Below are 20344 nucleotides of genomic sequence, written 5' to 3' on the forward strand. Positions count from 1 at the left end.
AAGGGATGTTTTTAGATCTATATCTCTAACAAGGGTTGTGAGTGTAGAACTAGACTTTATATATGTTTAATTATTGCTATGGAGCTTAAAATACTTCACTTTCTCTGATGCCATATTTTTTTTTTAAGATTTATTTATTTATTACAAAGATATACAGAGAGGAGGAGAGACAGAGAGAAAGATCTTCCATCTGATGATTCACTCCCAAAGTGAGTGCAACGGACAATGCTATGCCAATCCAAAGCCAGGATCCAGGAATTTCTTCCAGATATCCCACACAGGTGCAGGGTCCCAAGACTTTGGGCCGTCCTAGACTGCTTTCCCAGGCCACAAGCAGGGAACTGGATGGGAAGTGGGGCTGCTGGGATTAGAACCGGCACCCATATGGGATCCCGGCACGTGCAAGGCAAGGACTTTAGCCGCTAGGCCATGCCGCCGGGCCAGCCACATTTTTTCTTATGACTGAAATTTTTCATCTTTTTAAAAATAACCTTCAAGTGACAGCTCAGCGTGACCCTTTCTGCAGATGAACATGGACAATATATTTTAAAACTTTGATTCTATACACATTGAGGGAGTTGAAATCATTTGAATTTAGCACATTTCATTTTTTCTTTTTAACATCAGGAGCCAGATTATTTCTTTATATTTTGTCTGCTTTTACAACAACGTGGCTTTTGTTAAAAGGATTTGACATAATAATGTGCATCATTAGTGTTGCCCATTCATTTATACAGATTGAAAGAAATACCGAGTTTACAAATAAAACTGCTAAAATTAATACTTATCCTGCTATCATATTTGCAACATATGTGTCTAGTTTATCAGGTTAATGTGGATTCATAATGTGCTAGCTTCTGGCATCATTAAGCAAAGTTGTCTCTTTTTTTTTTTTTGAAATGCACAGTTTCTAGTAAGATAGCTCAAACAGCATAGGAAATATGAAAAAATTGGTGTTAACTTTAGGAATGTATCACCAGTTATGGCATCTCAAGCAAGTGATTTCTACCCATAAAACACACTGAACATCTAGGCCTTGACAACATTTCTGTGTATTAGAATAATAATAATTTAAAAAAACTACATTTGCTCTTATACTTGCATATAACTCATGTGAAAGCTGAGTTATTTTCACAATATTATTGTGAGAATCATAAACAGTAGAAAAGTTCATATGCTAAACAATAGACCATTCTGCGGCAGTTTGTAAGTGTTGTAAAAGCACTGGTTGTTATTATACCACTACTATCATACAGCCAACAGCAGCAATGAAAATAGAAGGCCAGACCTGCCGGCACCACAGTACAAGAGAAGAGTAAGAAAACAAGAAAAGAGAAAAAAACAATCATGAGAATCTAAGCTGCACTAAAACCTAAAGTTACTGAAGATGAGAACAGATAGCCCTAAGCATTTCTCATTATATGACAGCTAAGAGTTGACTGTGTAAAAAGAACTCTAAACTAGCAAGAAAAAGTTAACCGTATACAATGTCATTGGCCAAAAAGTGATATGTAAATATTTTAGAAAGATCTGTACAGAATGTTTTAAAAATATAATTGTGAACTAAGTTAATTATACCCCTTTATGTATATTGAAAAGTTCAGGTATCTAGAGAACAGTTCTGTCAGAGCTCCCCTTAACTCAGTTATATTACCTATATCTACATAACATTAGTGAACTTATCTTACTCATATATGTTTCCTAAAATAACAGAATTCAACTTGCATAGTATGTAAATAGAAGGATTAGAATAGTGATGACTAACAGGACAGACAGAAGCCTGGTAGTGGATAAGTCCATGTCCAAAGGAAAGTGTTGGAAGCTTTCTACTTAACTGCATGGCTAGTTGACATGTCATTGTTTGTTACCATTGTGCTGTCAGAAAACTATTAAAGATAATACTACATGAGTTTTTGTATGTTTGATTTGTAGAAACTGCTACTTCAAGACAAGGAAATTTGTATTCTTTGTCAAAAGATAGTTTATCCCATGGAGTGCTTGGTAGCAGATCAACAGAATTTTCATAAGTCCTGCTTCCGATGCCACCATTGCAACAACAAACTGAGGTATGCCTTTTGGTATCTGACATAAATATACAGAGTGTCTGGATAACATGTCTCTGGGGAGTCAGGGCTGCCATTGGTTAACACCACTGCACAAGGGGATGAACTCATGATAATAATGTGAATAAGAAAAACAAGACCTATTGTATAAGTTATGATTTTCAAGCTAGCACTTTAATCAGAAATCTAAGCTCTAAGTCAGGATTTTCCAAACTTTCCCAGTTAAGGTCCCCATGGAAATCCTTTGTCAATTCCACATCCATACTGGGTCTATTGGTCTTCAATTTCCACTAGGTTGCAGGAAAACATAGAAGTAACTAGTCAAGTGAGTGTAACTGAAACTAGATAGAACTGTTTGTGTTCCAAAAAAACTTTATATAACAATATATGTGTTAGATGAAGATTAGACTGTATAGGCAAACAAGCAAACAAAACCATCTTAAGCTATTATCAGTGACATGACAGAGAAAAGCACTCTGAATTCTCTAGCAATTGAAGCACCCTACTAAGTGCTACAAATGTATTCATTTCCTTAAACTTACTTATTTAAATGAATCTGACATTTTTATAACTAGTCCAAGATACTGATATAGCTGTATTTATTGATACTGAACAGCTGTATTTATTTCTTGAGATTTATAAAATGTTAATAGTTTAAAGTTGATTTTTCCAGCTTTTAGAACATTGTTAAGGATATGTGTTTCTCATCTACTATACCATTACACAGTAGTACAGTTGACTAAACAAAGACAGAACAATTATTTATCAATTTGCTTACACATTGGTTATTAATAATAATATGATGGAACTGTTTATTTTATTTCATTTATGTAAATTTTAAAAAATTATAATTTTATAGACTTGGGTTTGAGCATATTTTATTCGTTTCAACCAAGCAATTATAATCATTATTCAATCCCAAATTGCCCTCTTCCTGGCCCATGAATACCTCTTTGTCTCCTGAGTCATTTCATCAGGATGGTAGGAATCATTGAGAGCTTCCTCAGTATTTGATAAAATCAGATGTTCCAGGCTGTTGTGCCCCAGAACTGAAATCAATCTTTTCTTCAAAATCTGGTTTCTTTCCATAAGAAAGGTGTTTCGAGATGGCAATCTTGATGCTGATTCTACTGGGTTAACCATTGTTTCTAATTATTTTAAGTAGGAAAAAATTCCAAATATTTACATACAAAAATACGTTATAAATTCATAGCTATCTTTCTAAATTAACATCAGAACTGTATTTGTTCTCCCTTGCTTGCTCTTTACTATGCTTTTATCCCCTTTCTCCAAAAAATTTTAAGACTCATAGTTCTCAAAGACAAATAAGGTAACATAATTGCGATATCCCATATTCAGTTACATAACAGTCTTGGAATAACAAAACTATTAGCAATACTAACATATCAAAACACTATAAGATTATTTTTTCCTTCTCATTCACCTGTCCTCCCCACCCTCCTATTTTTAAAATTGTTGTACTATCTATGGATGGGTGGGTAGGTAGGTAGATAGATACATAGGTAGATGAATAGATAAATAATCTATACTGTCAAATCATATAGTCATAGCATACTATATGAGTTTCCAGAGTGCCCTTGTTGCTGAACAACAACACCCTAACCTAGAACCCTCAAACTGGGTCCTCTCACACTCTATACTGTCGCACAAAAAGCCAGTCACTGACATCAGAGTGGTGGAAGAAAGTGGATCTTTATTGTGATGTGCAGAGTAAGGAGCCGGGCGGCTATTGCTTAATTCCCAGTCTCCCCAAGTAGTTAGGAGTGAAGCTTCTTATAGCCAGAAAATTGGGTCTGAGAGGTGCAAGGTTCATGATCGGTCAGTCATCTATGATCATTGGGAATTTACATTTTGCTGTGCTGCAGCCTCTGCTGGAAGGGAGGATGAGAGAAGGGATGATATTTGAATGTAATTACAGGGTTTCCTTCCAGACATTACTGGTCACTTAAGTCCCTATGTATTAGAGAAGCACATGACTCTTAGGGAACCACCTGCTTAAGTAAGTGAATTCCTTTTAATAAGAGACTGGCAAGGATACCTTGTGCTAAGGGAGATGGCAAGGACATCGGCGCTAGGTGAAGGGGCATGATGGATGATACTTTTATAAATGTATAGGGGTTCAGTTTCACCCTCATTTACTCTTAGATTACAAGCAGTAAGCTGTATTTCCATCACCAATCCCGACTTTGTTTCTTTAGTTATTCTGATTACTAAAATTCTTTTTTTCAATAGATTAGTCAGAAAAAAATTATTGAAGCAATCTTATTGAGTTGCAACATCCTGCTCAATTTGTGACCTGTATAGTGGGAATATGGTTTGTCTGTGATTAAAATCTTTGACTTAATTTTTCTTTCTCAGAGTACTAGAAATATGCATAACTTCGTTTTTTTTCTGACATAAAGCATTAAGCTAACTGAATTTTCTTTTTACTATAGACAGTTTTAAAATTAAAATATTCTTTGATGTTATTACTGTATTTTTATTTTGAATTCATTTTTTTGGCATTGATTGTTCTTATGTTAATATTATCAATGACCAGTGTGTCTTCCCATTTTGTCATATACTTTTATAATTCATGGCAGTATCTGTTAAGCATAAATTTTAATATTTAATCTGTTTCATTTCTTACATTTCTCATTGAGGAACTTGCATGGATTGAAATTTTTTTTCCTTCTTGAATGATCATTTGTGTATATCTTTTCTCTGATTATTTATACCTTTAATTATGTTTTACTGATTGAAATTTTATTTCATATTCTTTTTCATGCACTTAAGACATTTTCAATTGTTTGCCCTTGTGCATATTTTAGTTTATATTGCATTGCTAAGAAGAGTTTATATTATTTGTATTTCTTTTCCTTGGTTTTTGGCACCTCATTCATAAGTTATTCTAGTTCTTATTTCTATTATTCTTTCAGATATTTTGTCATACTTTAGTGTCTTTAATATCATTTTGAAACAATTGATTAAATTTGGACCTATTTGAAAAAAAATTTGGACCTATTTGGACCTATTTATAAGATGTGCTTTTTATTTTTTGTAAAATGTTCATCAGAGAAACAAAGTACTGCAAATCTGTCATTTCCTTATAACTTTATGTAGCATTTTACCTTTACATATATGTTTCTCATTTGTGTAAGAACTATGTTTTCCAAACTTCATTTGGAAATGAAATTCAGGATGATTTTTCTAACTTAAATTTTTCTAGTTTTCATATGGATTTTAAAGTATAAAACCCCTAGACTTTGAGGATTTCTTGGTTTCTCTCCATCTGTGTTGGAGCATTTCTGTTTTTGTTTTTTCACATCTGTTGTCTTTGTCCTGCTTAATTTTGATCCTGCTTCTACATTATATTTTTTTTCTCTATTTCTGGTTCTTTTCTGAAAGATTACCCCAGAGGATCAAGTTTGAAAATTCTCTTCCATCTCTCTTACAACAGACCCTTGCCATTCATTGGCCAACAGGACAAAATCTCTTTCAGTTTTAGATAGTATTCTCTGACTGGCATGCAATTCAGTCAAAGAATTTGTTACCTCCCCACCCCCATGGAGGAGGGGGAGGAATTTTGTATTATTTTGTTTTCCTAATATTTTCCTGATCCATTGGCACCTTCCTTACTCCCTTTGATATTATCCATATTAAAGCAAGCTGTCATGCTGGTCTTACTCCTACTGGTTATTATGCTTTCCCCCCTTTGTGTTTGGCATTGTTGACTAACTTCTCATTTAGTTTGCTTATGAATGCGACTCAAGGACTTCCAATTTTAACAGGTAGTTGAGGTGCTTGCTTTGATGTGGAGATTCAGGGAAACTCAACATTATATTGCTAAATCTAATGAAATAAGATTTTCATTTTAACAGATACTCTTGTTTGATGATCTCACTAAAGTGGCCCAACAAGCAGGTGCATAGGCAACCTATCTGTTCATTTAAAATCCTGTTGTAAAAGAAAGTTAAGTAGTTTATTAGTATGTATACACTGTTGAGAACTTATTGAAGTTATGACTGCTCTTGTAAACCATTGACTTATCTTATCCTTCTACACTATGAATAAGCCTATGTGCATTATCTGTTTTACCAGCAACTGATATACATTATGAAGTTCTAAAAGCTATAAGACATGCATGGGCCATTGGTGGCAATATAATGTAACATGAATATTTAATAAAAATCACATCTATTGCAAATTAGATAATTTTACTAGGTCTCTGATTCATTATAGAAATAATTTCCTAATTCCCTGTTTACAGTAAGTTTACATAATGCTAAGTGCTAAGGGTTTTTTTGTTTCTTTTTTGGCAGTTTGGGAAATTACGCATCACTTCATGGACAAATATATTGTAAACCTCACTTTAAACAACTTTTCAAATCTAAAGGAAATTATGATGAAGGTTTTGGACACAAACAGCATAAAGATCGATGGAATTACAAACATCCAAGCAGCTCAGGGGATTTTATTCCCAAAAAAGAACAGAATATTTGCAAAGACACTATAGAAAATACCTTTGCACTTGGAAATCTTAATCAACATTCAGATGCTAAAAACAGGGAAGAGCAAAGGGGTAATCTGATAAAATTAGGGGAGAGGGGAAAATTAAAAGTCATCTGGCCTCCCTCCACGGAGATGCCTAAGAAAACCTTCCTCCTTGAAGAAGACCTCCAAGTGAATAAACCTAAATGGCCCCCCGAAGTGACAATCCCTGCTCCCCCTGAATGTAAGAGTGAAGCACATACAGAACAGATGAGCCCTCTAGGAAAAAAAGAACAAGGACATGATGTGCTCTCTTTTCAGTACCCACGTCAGCTGTCTACCCATACCTGTCAGAAAGAAGAGGTTCCAGGAATCAAAGAAGTGAAAATGTACGAAGGAAGTCAGAACGTGCAAGACAAGCTGAATGAGGCTGAAGATACAAAGAATAAAAGGAAAAGTGAAATGGAGCTTAATGGCAACGCGGATGTGACTGTGCAGAGTGCTGAAAAGGAGAAAAATGAAAAACTTAATGAAGCTAATGGGACAGAAGTTTTACAGGTTACTAACGCTAATGATGAAGTGGTGCAGGAGAACTGTAAAGAGAATTTGAATAAGAATAATAATAATAACAATTATGTAACAGTGTCAGGCTTGAGTAATTGCAGGCAGAACACATCTACTTTAGAATTTCCTCATTTATTACCACTGTCAGGCAAAGCAAACTACACTGCAAATGAATATCAAATTGAAAAGTTCACAAATGCCTCTAGAATTTCCCAGTTACTTGGTGTATTTGAATCTGAACAGATTTATTCAAGGAATGCACTGGCTCTGGCTCTTAAAAGACAGACTGACAAAGCTACTGCTGGCAGTCCTCTGCAGTCTACTGTAAATCCAGGCACCAAGAGGGGCCTGGTAGTAAAGCAGAAAAGTTCAATGGTCTCTTCTGATACAAATCTCTTAAATTTCAAAGGAAATCACTCTAGTCACAAAAATCTAAACTTTTTCTTTCCTAATTCTATGAAAATCACTGCGTTTTCCAAGAAAAATGAGCATCATTTTGATTGTGACATATTAGATTCTGCAGATCACATTGAAAATGTGCCATGTTTATACGTAAGAAAGTTTGGAAAAGATGTCGAGCAATGGCACAGTGAGCCTGTGGGAGAAGTTCACAATAACGGAAGCACAAGTTCAGGCGCTCTGAGCTCTGAGTGCACAGCCACACCTTCCTCCCCCACAGTGGAGGTCCAGATGGAACACCTCACTGTGGAAGAGCAGATTAAAAGGAACAGGTGCTACAGTGACACAGAGTAAAACGTCTCTGGTGACTTCACTTTGCACTCAGTCACTGAGAAACATGGGTTCCTGAAGTAGGATTTCAGGGACGTTCAGGGATACTACCTTGACTGGCGTATATTGTTAACATGATGTTCAGAAATCTCTTGTCTATCTGGAGATAGGATTTCTATTACACTTTCTATTTTTTCATAATTCCTCTGAATACACTTTTGTTCTGAATGGAATGCAAAGTTGAACACAAAACATGGCAATGTTACAGTGTCATGAGACACTATGTCTATCACTTGTTACATCTTAAATTTGCTGAAATAAAATCAAACCCTTTGAGGTAAAAATTAAAATTGTTCTGTAGCTTTATTTCCCCCCAACTATATATCAGCCTCCCACATTATATGCTCCACGATTTAGAAGGTATTTGTCTTATTCTGAATTGAGCAAACTGATCCCCAAAATGAGTTGGAGGCAGGAGTCTTTATTCGCTTGGCCAGTGCTGACCCACGAATTGTCCCACACCAATTCCCACTGCAAGTGGAAGAGGGGAGCAATTCCTATCAGCTATGTTCAGAGGTTTTTAAGCAGTGATCATCCAATCAATTAGGAGAGTGCTGGAAAATTATAGAAATCATTCAGTCAACCAAGCTCATATCAGTGCACAACACAAATTATCCTAGTCATCTGCAGTGGCATAAAACACAGACACCTAATGAGTTTAAGCATCGTACACTATGAACCATCTCATCAGTAAGAGCTCCATCCTGTCTAGTAGCTGAACCAGGCAAACAGGTCCTTCCAATTCCATGTACAGAAACCAATTTAGGGCAATCAGCTTACTGCATAACTTTAAAAGAAAAGCAAGATCTCATCCTGGAATGAAATATTTTCTAGTGATAAGTATTTTCACTCCCCTTTCGAGACATTGTAAGAACCAGAGGTTAAGGGCACATCCAACAAGATCTTATTGTCACCAGTTTTTTTATTGTATGCACTGCATCGGGTTTGGAGCAGGTATTTAATGCACATAAATACACATAATCTTGGAAAAAATATTAAATAGAAACTACACTAACATTGAAAAATACAAAATTTTCATTCTTTTTTGGCTTTCTTATTTTAAAGAAATAAGTTATTACATGCTGGGGTCCATGCAGTGGATGTGGGGACACAAAGGTGTGAAGAGAACTGTTGCATTGCAGGCAGGGTCACAAGGAATTTCCTGCTGTCTGGCAGGGCCCTGCAGATGCCTCTACAACCACCTGAATGCAGCTCCGCCTCCCTTTGAATGGACACCGGACAACCCTGCTGAGATTTCCATAATTTATTTAGGCATTGTCTGCCTCGGCAGAGTTAATGTTTAGTATCAATGTGAGGTTGGAAGTTAATGTTGCTGATACCCTTTTAGCTAAAAGGCCTTTCATTATTGCTGTCTGGGTGGCTGCCCCATTGACCATATGCTGATCAAGGGTGTTAAGTCCCCCTATGATCCTATGTTAATCAAAGATATAGCAGAAACCTACCCTTAGGATTCTCCTTCCCCATTGACCATATGCTAATCAAGGGTGTTCTGTTCCCAGGTGTAGTGGGAATCTATTCTTTCCCTCTTTCTTTGATCTTTAGGTCCTTCCTTCTGTGATGCCTTCCCTCCCTTAACTGATTTAAGACTAAGTTGTAGAATGAAGATTGTAGTAGGAATGTGATCTTCCATATGAGTGCAGGGTTCCAAGACTTAGAGCTGTCTCTTCTGCTTTTCCTAGGACATAAGCAGAGAGCTGGATGGAAAGTGGAACAGCTGGTACCCAAATAGGATCCCAGAACTTGCAAGTGAGGATTTAGCCTCTAAACCATCAATCCAGGCCCTAGGCACACCTTTTGATGGCCTTTTTTGTTCTGAGCAAGTCACACAGAATTGGAATTCCAGCCTGTTATTACAACTGCTATTCTAGTTTTCACTCTGTCAAAACTGTGCTTAAAACATAGTACTTCCATCATTTTCTCAGTTATTTCCTCTCTTGGTGTCCCTTCCTGTCACTATGGCAGCAGATCCCTCCCTTAAATAAATCTTGCTTTCAGACTGAAACTGTGCATATGAAAATTCTTTCATGTGAGATAAAAATCCTGGTTGCTATCATCTTTCTTTGAATTTCCCGTAACGCTTGTGCCCCTCCATGCACTCATGCCCCGGATATCTCTTCTGTTCTTCTAAGGACACCAGTCCTTTTGGATTAGACAACACCCATACAGTATCATTTAACTTCTTAAAAGGCCTTATTATTAAATGCAATCATACTGGGAATTTGGACTTCAAATATGAGTTTTTGGAGACACAATTCACTTCATAATGCACATATTTCATCCAGTTTAATTGGAAAAAATGTAAATTTACCAACAAAATGACAACCAATAGGGCTGTACATCAGCATTTTTTGTTGAAATAGTTACTATATTTTCATTATTTTTATGTAGTCTTAATGATACAGCATTATTGCTATTATTGTTCTTAAAATAACAGTTTTTATAAAATAAGAAATAATTTATGAAAATTCATGACATAATATCCTAACTTACAGCTTTTTAACATCAGTGATTCTTTAACAAAAGTGATTTTTTACAAAAATCCTTTCTTGGGTCTCTCCCCACTTAATCTTATATCCCAATCATCTAGCAAATTACCCTAATATTTAAGATTAAAATAAGCATCCAAATAAAAACATGTTATGAGACATTGTAGGTTAAGATTTCAACATATGCATTTAAGAGACACAATTCATGCTACAATAGACAGTAACTACACTTAATTGTTCATTTGATATAAATACATGGCTATTACTATTATTAAAATGTTTCTAAGTAGTTTTTCACCTGGTATTTACACCATAAAACTACGTGGTGTTTAGATTTATGCTGTTGAAGTTAGATTTCCGAGAACAAAAGTGTTTTACAAAGGAATAAAGATGGGTCTCTGGATATGTAAACACTGCATGAGACAAGGCCCTGTGATGGCAGAGTTGGCGAGGATGATGCTTTGCTGTATTCATCCTAAACTGGCCATCCAGTGAATCTTGTAAACATGACAGAATCCCCAGAAAATGATGCTGAATCGCCTTCTGCAGCTTTCCTACAATCAATCCTTGTGGCAGATTTGAGGCCCTGGGCAATACATTCTTTGGAGTGGGACAATGGTTTTTCCCACAATGCAGTAAAACTGAAGAATGAAAACTTACCACCCATTTCAAAATATGCAGGCAATATGTGGATCTGGCATATTTTTCCTGAAGCTAACAATTTTCTACTTACATCTCTAGAGTAATTTCTATGGAAACATTATTTTTTTCTAGGAACAGCACATAAAAAAGAATACTTCCTCTGTTGTGTTTTGATAGTTACCAGCTAGTGGTTACCATCCAATTAACAAGTAAAAAAGTTTTCTCATTGCCAAAAAAATGCACTTATAGAAAAATCTTCCCTGATGTTTGAGTAACAGAGAGGTGTAACACATTTCCCCCACCCCTTTCCGGAAATGTTACTGAGAACCACGGCAGATTTCCAAATCTAATGCAGGGCATTTGAAATCTGTGGGAATTTGCAAAAACATGAAATCTTAAAAAAAATGTCCATATATATAAAGATCAAAACTTGGCTGTAATCTCAGATTCAAAACATGAACCTAGAGCTCGATGTGGTAGCCTAGTGGTTAAATTCACATCTTGCATGTGCTGGGATCCCATACGGCATCGGTTTGTTTCCTGGCTGCTCCACTTCCTGTTCAGTTCCCTGCTTGTGGCCTAGAAAAGCAATGGAGGATGGCCCAGGGCCTGCATCCATGGGGGAGATCAGCAAAAGGTTCCTGGTTCCTGGTTTGGGATCTGCTCAGCTCTGTCCATTGTAGCTACTAGGGGAGGGAACCAGCACATGCAAGATCTTCCTGTCTGTCTCTCCTCTCTGTACATCTGACTTTCCAATAAAAATAAATAAATCTTAAAAAGAAAAAACATGAGCCTGGAAAAAAAAAGATAGTTTGAAGGGAATGAGTTTCATTCCCCTGGAAACTGACTCTAATTAAAGAAAAAAAAATTTTAAAAAGACATATTTTTTAGATACGTATAAACACTGTTTAACCTCAGCATTTATTGTTACTTCAGAAATACCATTAAAGTCTAATTAACAAATTCATTTTCTATTATTTTTTTCTTTAAAATACTATGAGAAATTTTAAAATGCTAGTATTCCTATGCAAATGAAGTAAAAGAGGCAAAAGAATAGTAAAATATCTACAATGTGATCAATCTGCCTCAATACAATACTTTTTGTAGGAAATTAAATTAATACAAAATGACAAATAAATACTATGGTGCCATGTTGCCAATACTCATTTCACGAATATTTGTGAATTACTAGTTTGTGTAGGAATAATGATTAAGGAAAAAATAAATAAATCATATATTTTATATAAATCACCCAGACTAGAAAGACCATTAATAGAATAAAAAATTACTGTTGATGCTTATGGATGTAAGAAGTGCAGGACCACAGAGTTTTGTTCAATTGGAAGACTTCATATCAATAGCAAATAGTGGAAAAATGTTTTGGAGTTGGATAAGCGATCATCATTTTGTCTTAATTCACTTAGTTGTAATTATATAATTGTGGACTCTACACTGCACAGCCAAGATTCCTCTTGAGTAATGAAGGATTAACTTCGCAAGATGCCCACAAAACACTCTTAACAATCAGCCTCCTGCTGGGATTGATTTAACTGCTTTGGCCTTTCCAGAGTTGACTGTTTTCAAATTTTGGATAATGAAAGAACAATGCAGCACAACTTCCAGGGCCTTCTCCACATCAGAACTTTTTGTATTGTTGGCTTGGTCTTGTATTGAGCCCGAATCTCAACTGCTTCTGTTCATGCCTGCTGCTGTTCCATGCCTTCTGTCCCTTGATACCAAGAGCACATTTTATTATCACAAGACTAACCTCTTATTCAAAATTTACTACTTGGAAAACTCAACCCAGGACTGCTGATATTAGTAGTAGTCCAGGCAAGCATACAATGGGATATTATTTTGGAGTCAAGTAACTCTCTGCCTGGCATAAAATGGGCACCAGGTGGCAGTGCAATTGTTACAATTTTCCACAGAGGTGGACCAGAATGGCTATGGTGATTTAAGCAATTTCCTAGCTAGTACCATGTACCAAAGACTTGAAAACATGTAGAAAAATTGCACTTACATGGAAAACTGAAATGAATGCTATGCTGAACATTATCATACCAGGGGAAATGTAAACCAAAATCTGAGAATGACTAATCAGCAATAAAAAACTGAGTGCAATTTCATTCTAAAGGTCACTAAGTCCCATGGAAAGTTAAACTTCTGCAGCAATTAGGGAATTATTTTTGAAAAGAATGGAATCTAGAATATGGCTGAGGTTATGTTTGCCAATGTAATCAAAACTTGAAAGTACATATTTCTCTGAACTCTCCGAGCCCACACAAGTGGCCTTCTTTTCAGGGGTTAGCAACTTCACTCTTAAACAATGATGCTACAGTTATCTGTCCCCATTTCAACAGGGTAGATCCACTCGTTTTGGCTGGTCTCAATCAAGAATGTTGGGAACTGAATTCTGAGCTATTCATGGCTGAAACGTAGCTAGAATAACTTGGAACTGAGTTACTTTCCACCATCTCCCTACTAGGACAAGAAGGTATGCTGTTCTCAGGGCAGTGACAGAAATAAAAGATGGGGGGTTCACATACTAGGTTCAGATTTGGCACACAGCTTGGTTTTTACAATATTATAATGGTCTGAGTTTTACAAAACAGCAAAGCAGCATTAGTGAAACATCTCTGCAAAAATCTTTGAACAAAGGGAGGGGTATAGAATTGACAGCCTTAGTGGAATTTACTACACTGAATATTTGAACCTGTATATAGACTGAGCATTTGCTCCAGTGATTCAGCTGCCTGTTGGGGTCCCAGCTGAAGCAAAATGCCTGGGATCCATTGGTGGCTCCAGCTCCCAATTTTGCTTTCTTACTGGTCCAGACCTGGGGAATAGCAGACAATGGCTTAGGTGGTTGGGTTCCCCGCACCCTTGTGGGAGATTTGTATCTAGTTACTAGTTCCTGGCTATGGCTCTAGTGCTTGTATTCATCTGGGATGCAAAGCTGTGGATGGGTTCTCTGTAAGTATGTCAGTCTCCCTCTCTTTCTGTCTCCCTCCCCCACAAAAGTAAAGTGAATGTATGTGCTAACAATCAAGCCTTGCTTAACAGGGGGGATGAGTTGTGAGAACTGTGCTATTAGAAAATTTGTCATTGAAGGAATATCATAGACTATGCTTACAGGAACCCAGATAGGACAGCTTGTGCATGATTAGGATACATGGTGAATAAAGAAAGTAAAATCTGTTGCTTCTGGGGCTAAGATGAGCAGACACTATCAGATCAAATCAAATGCATGCAAAAACAATGCAGTTCAATCAAAATGTGTAAATATGAAAGGTCTGCGACTGCTAGCTGAAAAACATGGCATGTAATAATATAGAAATCCCTTTTCTGTAAGTAGAACTCTCTAAAATAACAGCAAAAACTGTAGTACAGGCAATTAGTAGTACTTATTATGGTTATCAACTCTCACATGCTCTACTTAATGGTGTGCACCACACTTTTCAAAGTCTGTTGATGTAGACGGTTTGTTTAAAATTGCTACAAACATGAATATTGTGTTGTCCTGTGGCATTATGATGGCTTCAACACCAGGTGCAAGGAATTTCTCAGTCTCATTATAATCTTATGAGACCACCCTTATAGATATGCTCGTCATCACTGATTGAAGTATTGTTAGAGGTCACATGAGTGTTTTAAAAGCATCAGTGAAATGTCTGGTTCCTTGTGCATAGACTTTGTGGTCTGTTTCTTGAAGTATTCTTTGTAACACTGGATAGAACATAATTATCTAAGACAGGTTAAAAGGTCAGCCAGGGAGGATATCAGTGTACCATCCAAGGCTGCAGAAAATGAGATATATGCCAAGGTCGAGTGCTACATTTGTTTACAACAAGACAGAAGGAGTATACAAGCTCCAGTTCCTTACAATATGTCAGTCCACCAAAAAAGCAGATACATTTTTACAGCCACTGGCACACAACATAACTGAGTGCTTTTGAGGATAATATACATGTGCTGGAGCATTGAAAAGTCAATATACTGGCTAAGCACTTTGCATGTAATGTAATTCAAGAGGATACCAGCATGTTCTGTACCCAACACAAGTTTCCTCTTGGCAACACAATGTAACCATCAGGCTCTTCTTAGACCTGCTCTTATTTTCTCATTTTAACTTAAAATTGTTTCTGAAAAATGAAGGCTTTAAAGTTTCAAAGAGGCAATAATGTTAATGATCACTCCAGTATTTGTGTTAGTCTATTTTTGGTTACATAAGCTGAAACACCTGAGAAGAGTGAGCTTCTTGAAGGAATGTAAAAAGGTTCAATTCAACTTACAGTTTGAAGGCTACAGTTCATGACTGGGCAGCCACACAATGTGACATCACAGTCTGTGACCAATGAAGAGGAGTGGTCACAAGCTGAGCCAGTGGGCAGAGGACATGGCAGAACTTGAACTCCAATAATCAAACTTCTTCAAAAGAATCACCCTCCTGGGTCATGCGGCCAATAACCCAAACACCTTCCACCAATTCTACATTTCTGACGTCATAATTAAATCAGATCGCTACCCTTAATCAATCAGCCATGAAAACGTCAGAGTTTAAACATCCCAGGTAGCTAAAGGATTCTTCTGATTGAAAAATGTACATTATTTTTGTTCACTGCGTATAAAACTTTACTCAAGCAAATTAATAAAAATATGATTTAAAAAATCAATTCCAAATTATTCTATATTTCTTTAATTCGACCTAACCTATTTATTTCTCAAACATTCATGATTATATAATTAAGATAATATATAAGACAAAAGCAACACTAGCGAAATCTAAGCATATATCATGAAAAAAAAATTAATGCCATGCTCTAGTTTATTAACTGATGTCTTTGATATCTTAATCCTTCAATTTAATACTGTAAAGGTATGTGTGTATGTGTGTGAATATGTGTTTACTAGTTAATGCCCATCTTATGAAAACATCAATATCTGTAATTTTTAATGTCAGCCTATTTTTAGTAAGCCAACATGTTTAGTCTCCTATCTTAAAAATCACCAACTCCAGATACATATTTTTAAAAGTAAAAGCTAAACATGCATTATCCACTATGTTAGCCACTTGGATAAAATTTGTGCCAATTGTGAATACTCAGATTATGTATTTTACATCTCTAACTGGGGTTAATACCTGTATTGACTTCTTCTTACAATGATTATCCTTATAAGTAAATATGAATTAACATAATTATTTAATAGCAACACTGTAGTTGCTTGCCCAGAAGGTTTTAATACACTTTATTTTCTTACCAAACCAATTTCATATCCAAGGCTTTGATTATTTCCTTAGTACCAGTGGCATATCTAGCCCCTTCTCTGAGATTGCCTCCAAAATTTGCCCTAGATGTTTCAAAAACACCTCAATTCAACACGACCAAATCAAAGCACCATTCAGAGTCAATTAAAAATGTTCATCTTCCACTATTAACTATCCAGTTGCTAAAACTAGAAAATTAGGAATCATACTTTGGATCATTATTTCTTTTTTATTAAGATAATTATTTATATTTTGGATGATTTTTACATAGTTGGTTAGGGTGTAAAGGATCAAGGGCTACAGAAAGTTGGATGAGACTTTTACCTCCACATTCTCTTTTTTCCTTCCTTATCATTATTTCTTTAACTCATTCCCCACTAAAATCTTTCCCCAAATCTAGCTGCTGAAAATGAATACCTTTATTTCCAAGTCAGAGTGATATAGAGAGAAGGACCAATAGACAACGAGCTCCCATCTGTGACTTCAGATCTCCAACGTTTACAGTGGCTAAGGTTGGAGCCGGGAGTCAGGAACTCCAGGGAGCTCTAGCATGTGGATAGCACCAACACAATCACCTAAACCATTGCCAGCTGTCTTTCGGGGCACCACTGATAAGAAGCTGGACTTGAGAGCTAGAGCAAGAATTAGATGCAGCAATTCTGACACGGTGCAGCTGTGAGACCTAATGACTAAGTAGGACTAATTATTTAAACCCCTCAGACGCTTACTTTTCCTTCCTGGCACAGACTGCATATATAATTTCAAATGGTTTTGTAAATAAATTTTATTAATGCTGGCAGAAAATTCCCCATCTCTGAACTAACAGGAAGGTTTGCAAGATAGAGACTCCATTGAACTTTAATCTCCAGAATCCTTTAATTCTCAGAAAGAAATTGGCATGTGGTATGTATTTGAAAAGTTTCGTTGGAAGATTCAGCTACCATATTAATGTAAAATTGAACCCCAGTACACACTACCTTAAAGTAACATGGAAATTGACAAGGATGTTTTCTGGAATATTTTTGAATTATATGCAAAATATCAACTATAGACCATGTTATAACATCTCTAAAGAGTAATTCAAAAGACACACAGCTCTATTTTAAGATTGCCTATGAGGATGTTAATGATATCCTTGGGCTAATTTATGAAGCAATAGCTGAATGGCAAGATATCATTGTCACAAATAGAAATATGTCAATTTTGGGGGAAACAAATTTATTTTCCTAAAATTGCCAAAATATGTCTACCATAGACAAATAATACATTGAGATTTGTGTTAATGTTCAGTATAATAGTTTTTAAAGTATACATTTCCCACCATGTATTAGAAGTAAATATTTTCTGAACATTAATTTGTATGGAATATTCATGTTAGACGGTCAAAGGTTGTATTGCTGATGAATTTTTATTTATGGATCATATTTCAATAAATATGGCTCTATATAAGTGAAATATCATCATAAAAATGGACTTTTAAAGATTCAATTTTTCAGTTTTTAACACATCAATAGTCATCTGGTAATATCTCTGCAATCTTCATTATTTGTAGGAATTTACATAGTTCTTTGCACTTTACAAAGCATGAGAATGTGTTTAATGTTACTCAGTCTTCATAGCACATCAATTTTGTTGGTAAATCTGAACTTCAGTTGATAAAGAAGGAAGCTGAGGCACAGGATATTTATCCCAAGATGACCCAGTTTAGTAAATATTGGAAAAGATTTACAATTGGGCCTGACACAATGGCTCAACAGCTAAATCCTTTCCTTGCATGCACCAGGATCCCATATGTGTGCTGGTTCATGTCCTAGCTAATCCAATTCCCATCCAGTTCTCTGCTTGTGGCCCGGGAAATAGGAAAATATGGCCCAAGTCCTTGGGACCCTGTGCCCAAGTGGGAGACCCAGAAGAAGTTCCTAGCTCCTGGCTTTGCATCAACTCAGCTCTGACCATTGCGGCCACTTGGGGAGTTAACCAGATGGAAGGTCTTTCTGTCTCTTCTTCTTCTTTCTGTAAATTTTCCTTTCCAATAAAGATGAATAAATCTTTAAAAGAAAGGATATTACATTTGAGTAAAACAGGAATAGAAATATTGAATTCTCAAAACTGCATGTATAATAAATAATGAGAATATGTGAAGTATGTATTGACTTGGGTACTTGGGTACTTGGGTCCACATGTGTGGTAGGTGCCGGTTATATGAGCTCTGGATGCAGGGATCCAGTGGGACCCAGTTCATGTGGCTCAGAGCACCAATGGTGCCGGGGGGTGAGGAGCCCACTGGCCATTCAATGGCATGCTTGTGGGGACTTTCAGGAGGCCCGGGGCATGGCATAGGTTAGGGCATGCGGGGACATGAGGGCTAACGTCCAGGATTGGTGGTCTGGCTGGGGAGTGCATGTGTCAGAACCAGGCCACCTCAGTGAAAAAGACAGAGAAATGGATGGCAAGCCTAGATGCGCATAGAGGATATAGCAGCCCAGAAACCTGCAGTGGACATCTGGTGCCATAACAGAAGAAGGAGGACAGAACAAATTGGACTACTACCCCAGCCTGGCAATGACAGCAAATATCTGGACAAATGGAAACTGTAAGCTCAACTATGTCAGCCAATGGACATTGGAAGGGTTTTCTCATGCTTGGATCAGTGAGATCAACAGCATTTCAGAAATATAGAAACCACTTAGGCAGAAACCTTGGATCATGTGCCACATCAGGGACCCTGGGTTGATATCAGATGGCTGCTCCCCATCCCTGGGTACTTGGGCAATTGGGAAGCTGGGTATGGCTTCTCCCCTTATCTCCTCCCTTCCCCCAGATACAGGAAGAAGAAATAGAAAATTTGGAAACAATGATCACACCCACTTTTCCCTAATCCTTGATACTTCCCATCAACTATGTAAACATCATCAAAAATTGAAATTAAAAAAATGTAAAAACAAAAGCTCTACAGTCTTTCTTCAATTTAAGTATTCCCTAGGGAAAATGTTTTTGCTTTGTCATTCACTAAATGTTCAATTCCAAGCTTTATTGTTATGTTCATACATTTATAATTGTATATACTTGCATTGTATACATATGCATGTGTCTCAATTATACTCTAAGAATAAATGTTCTAAGAGTAAACAAGTGCATACATACAATATGATACAGAACTAAATGGGATTCCCATTGATCAAGATCTTGCTTACAGTTTGACTGAAGAACATTATGGTTTATATGCCTTTGCATTCATGACTTAAAAATTTAGAATTGTAGTAAAATGGCCATTTTAGAAATCTTAGAAAATCTTCCAAAAAAGGATTAATCATGACTTAATTAGAAACTTTAGATAAGTAGGAAACCAAGTATAATTCATTGGAGCATGGCTATGAATGTTCTTATAAAAGCAGTAACATGAATCCCTTACGTTTTGAGTCCCAAGTTCATTCACAGGAACAAGCACTATGATCGCTGATGTCATTTAATCTTTATAAATATCTCATAGTATGAGAAAAGCTTTCCTTTTTCCCAATGCAGGGTCTGTGGGTTAGGGAGCTTTGTGACTTGGCCAACTGTATTTAATTTATAAGTGCCAAGACACAGATTAAAATTAATTCTAACTGACCAAAAATCCCACAAAGCAAGACTTCTCCATAAATATCTGACCTCTCAATGGCTTATTGTGCATGTAAAAATATATTAAATGCAGAATATGTTAATTCATATGCATAAATGTGACTGCCTCAGTAGTGTGCTTATGAATACATAAGTTTATATATTATACTGATGATAAAATTGGTCTTTAAAATTTTCAGCAAATTTATGTTAAAACAAAACTGTACATGAGTTTCACAATTTTTCCACTAAAAAATACTAACGTTTATTTCTATGATCTCATGAGCTTTTTCAAGAATCTTTGCATACTCGCTCTATATGCATAATGCATTTACACACGGCACGTTATCTCTGTGCATATCTGTGTGCATAGGTGTGTGTGTGCTCATAAACATATTCACATATTGCACCATGATTAC

At 36.2% G+C, this 20344-nt stretch overlaps 1 protein-coding gene across 1 annotated transcript in view; it reads left to right on the forward strand.

Annotated features, from left to right (window-relative positions):
• Nucleotides 1-8191, forward strand: part of XIRP2 (xin actin binding repeat containing 2) — a 42796-nt gene extending 34605 nt beyond the window's left edge. The window contains exons 8-9 of the mRNA XM_040971672.1: nucleotides 1949-2066; nucleotides 6386-8191. Of these exons, the coding sequence (XP_040827606.1) occupies nucleotides 1949-2066; nucleotides 6386-7871 (1604 nt within the window). The 3' untranslated portion in view covers nucleotides 7872-8191. The remainder of the gene's footprint in view (nucleotides 1-1948; nucleotides 2067-6385) is intronic.
• Nucleotides 8192-20344: the final 12153 nt, after the last annotated feature.

Source organism: Ochotona curzoniae, unplaced genomic scaffold (assembly GCF_017591425.1).
Source record: "Ochotona curzoniae isolate NIBS_2020 unplaced genomic scaffold, NIBS_Ocur_1.0 contig_2210, whole genome shotgun sequence".
Taxonomy (NCBI): Eukaryota; Metazoa; Chordata; class Mammalia; order Lagomorpha; family Ochotonidae; genus Ochotona; species Ochotona curzoniae.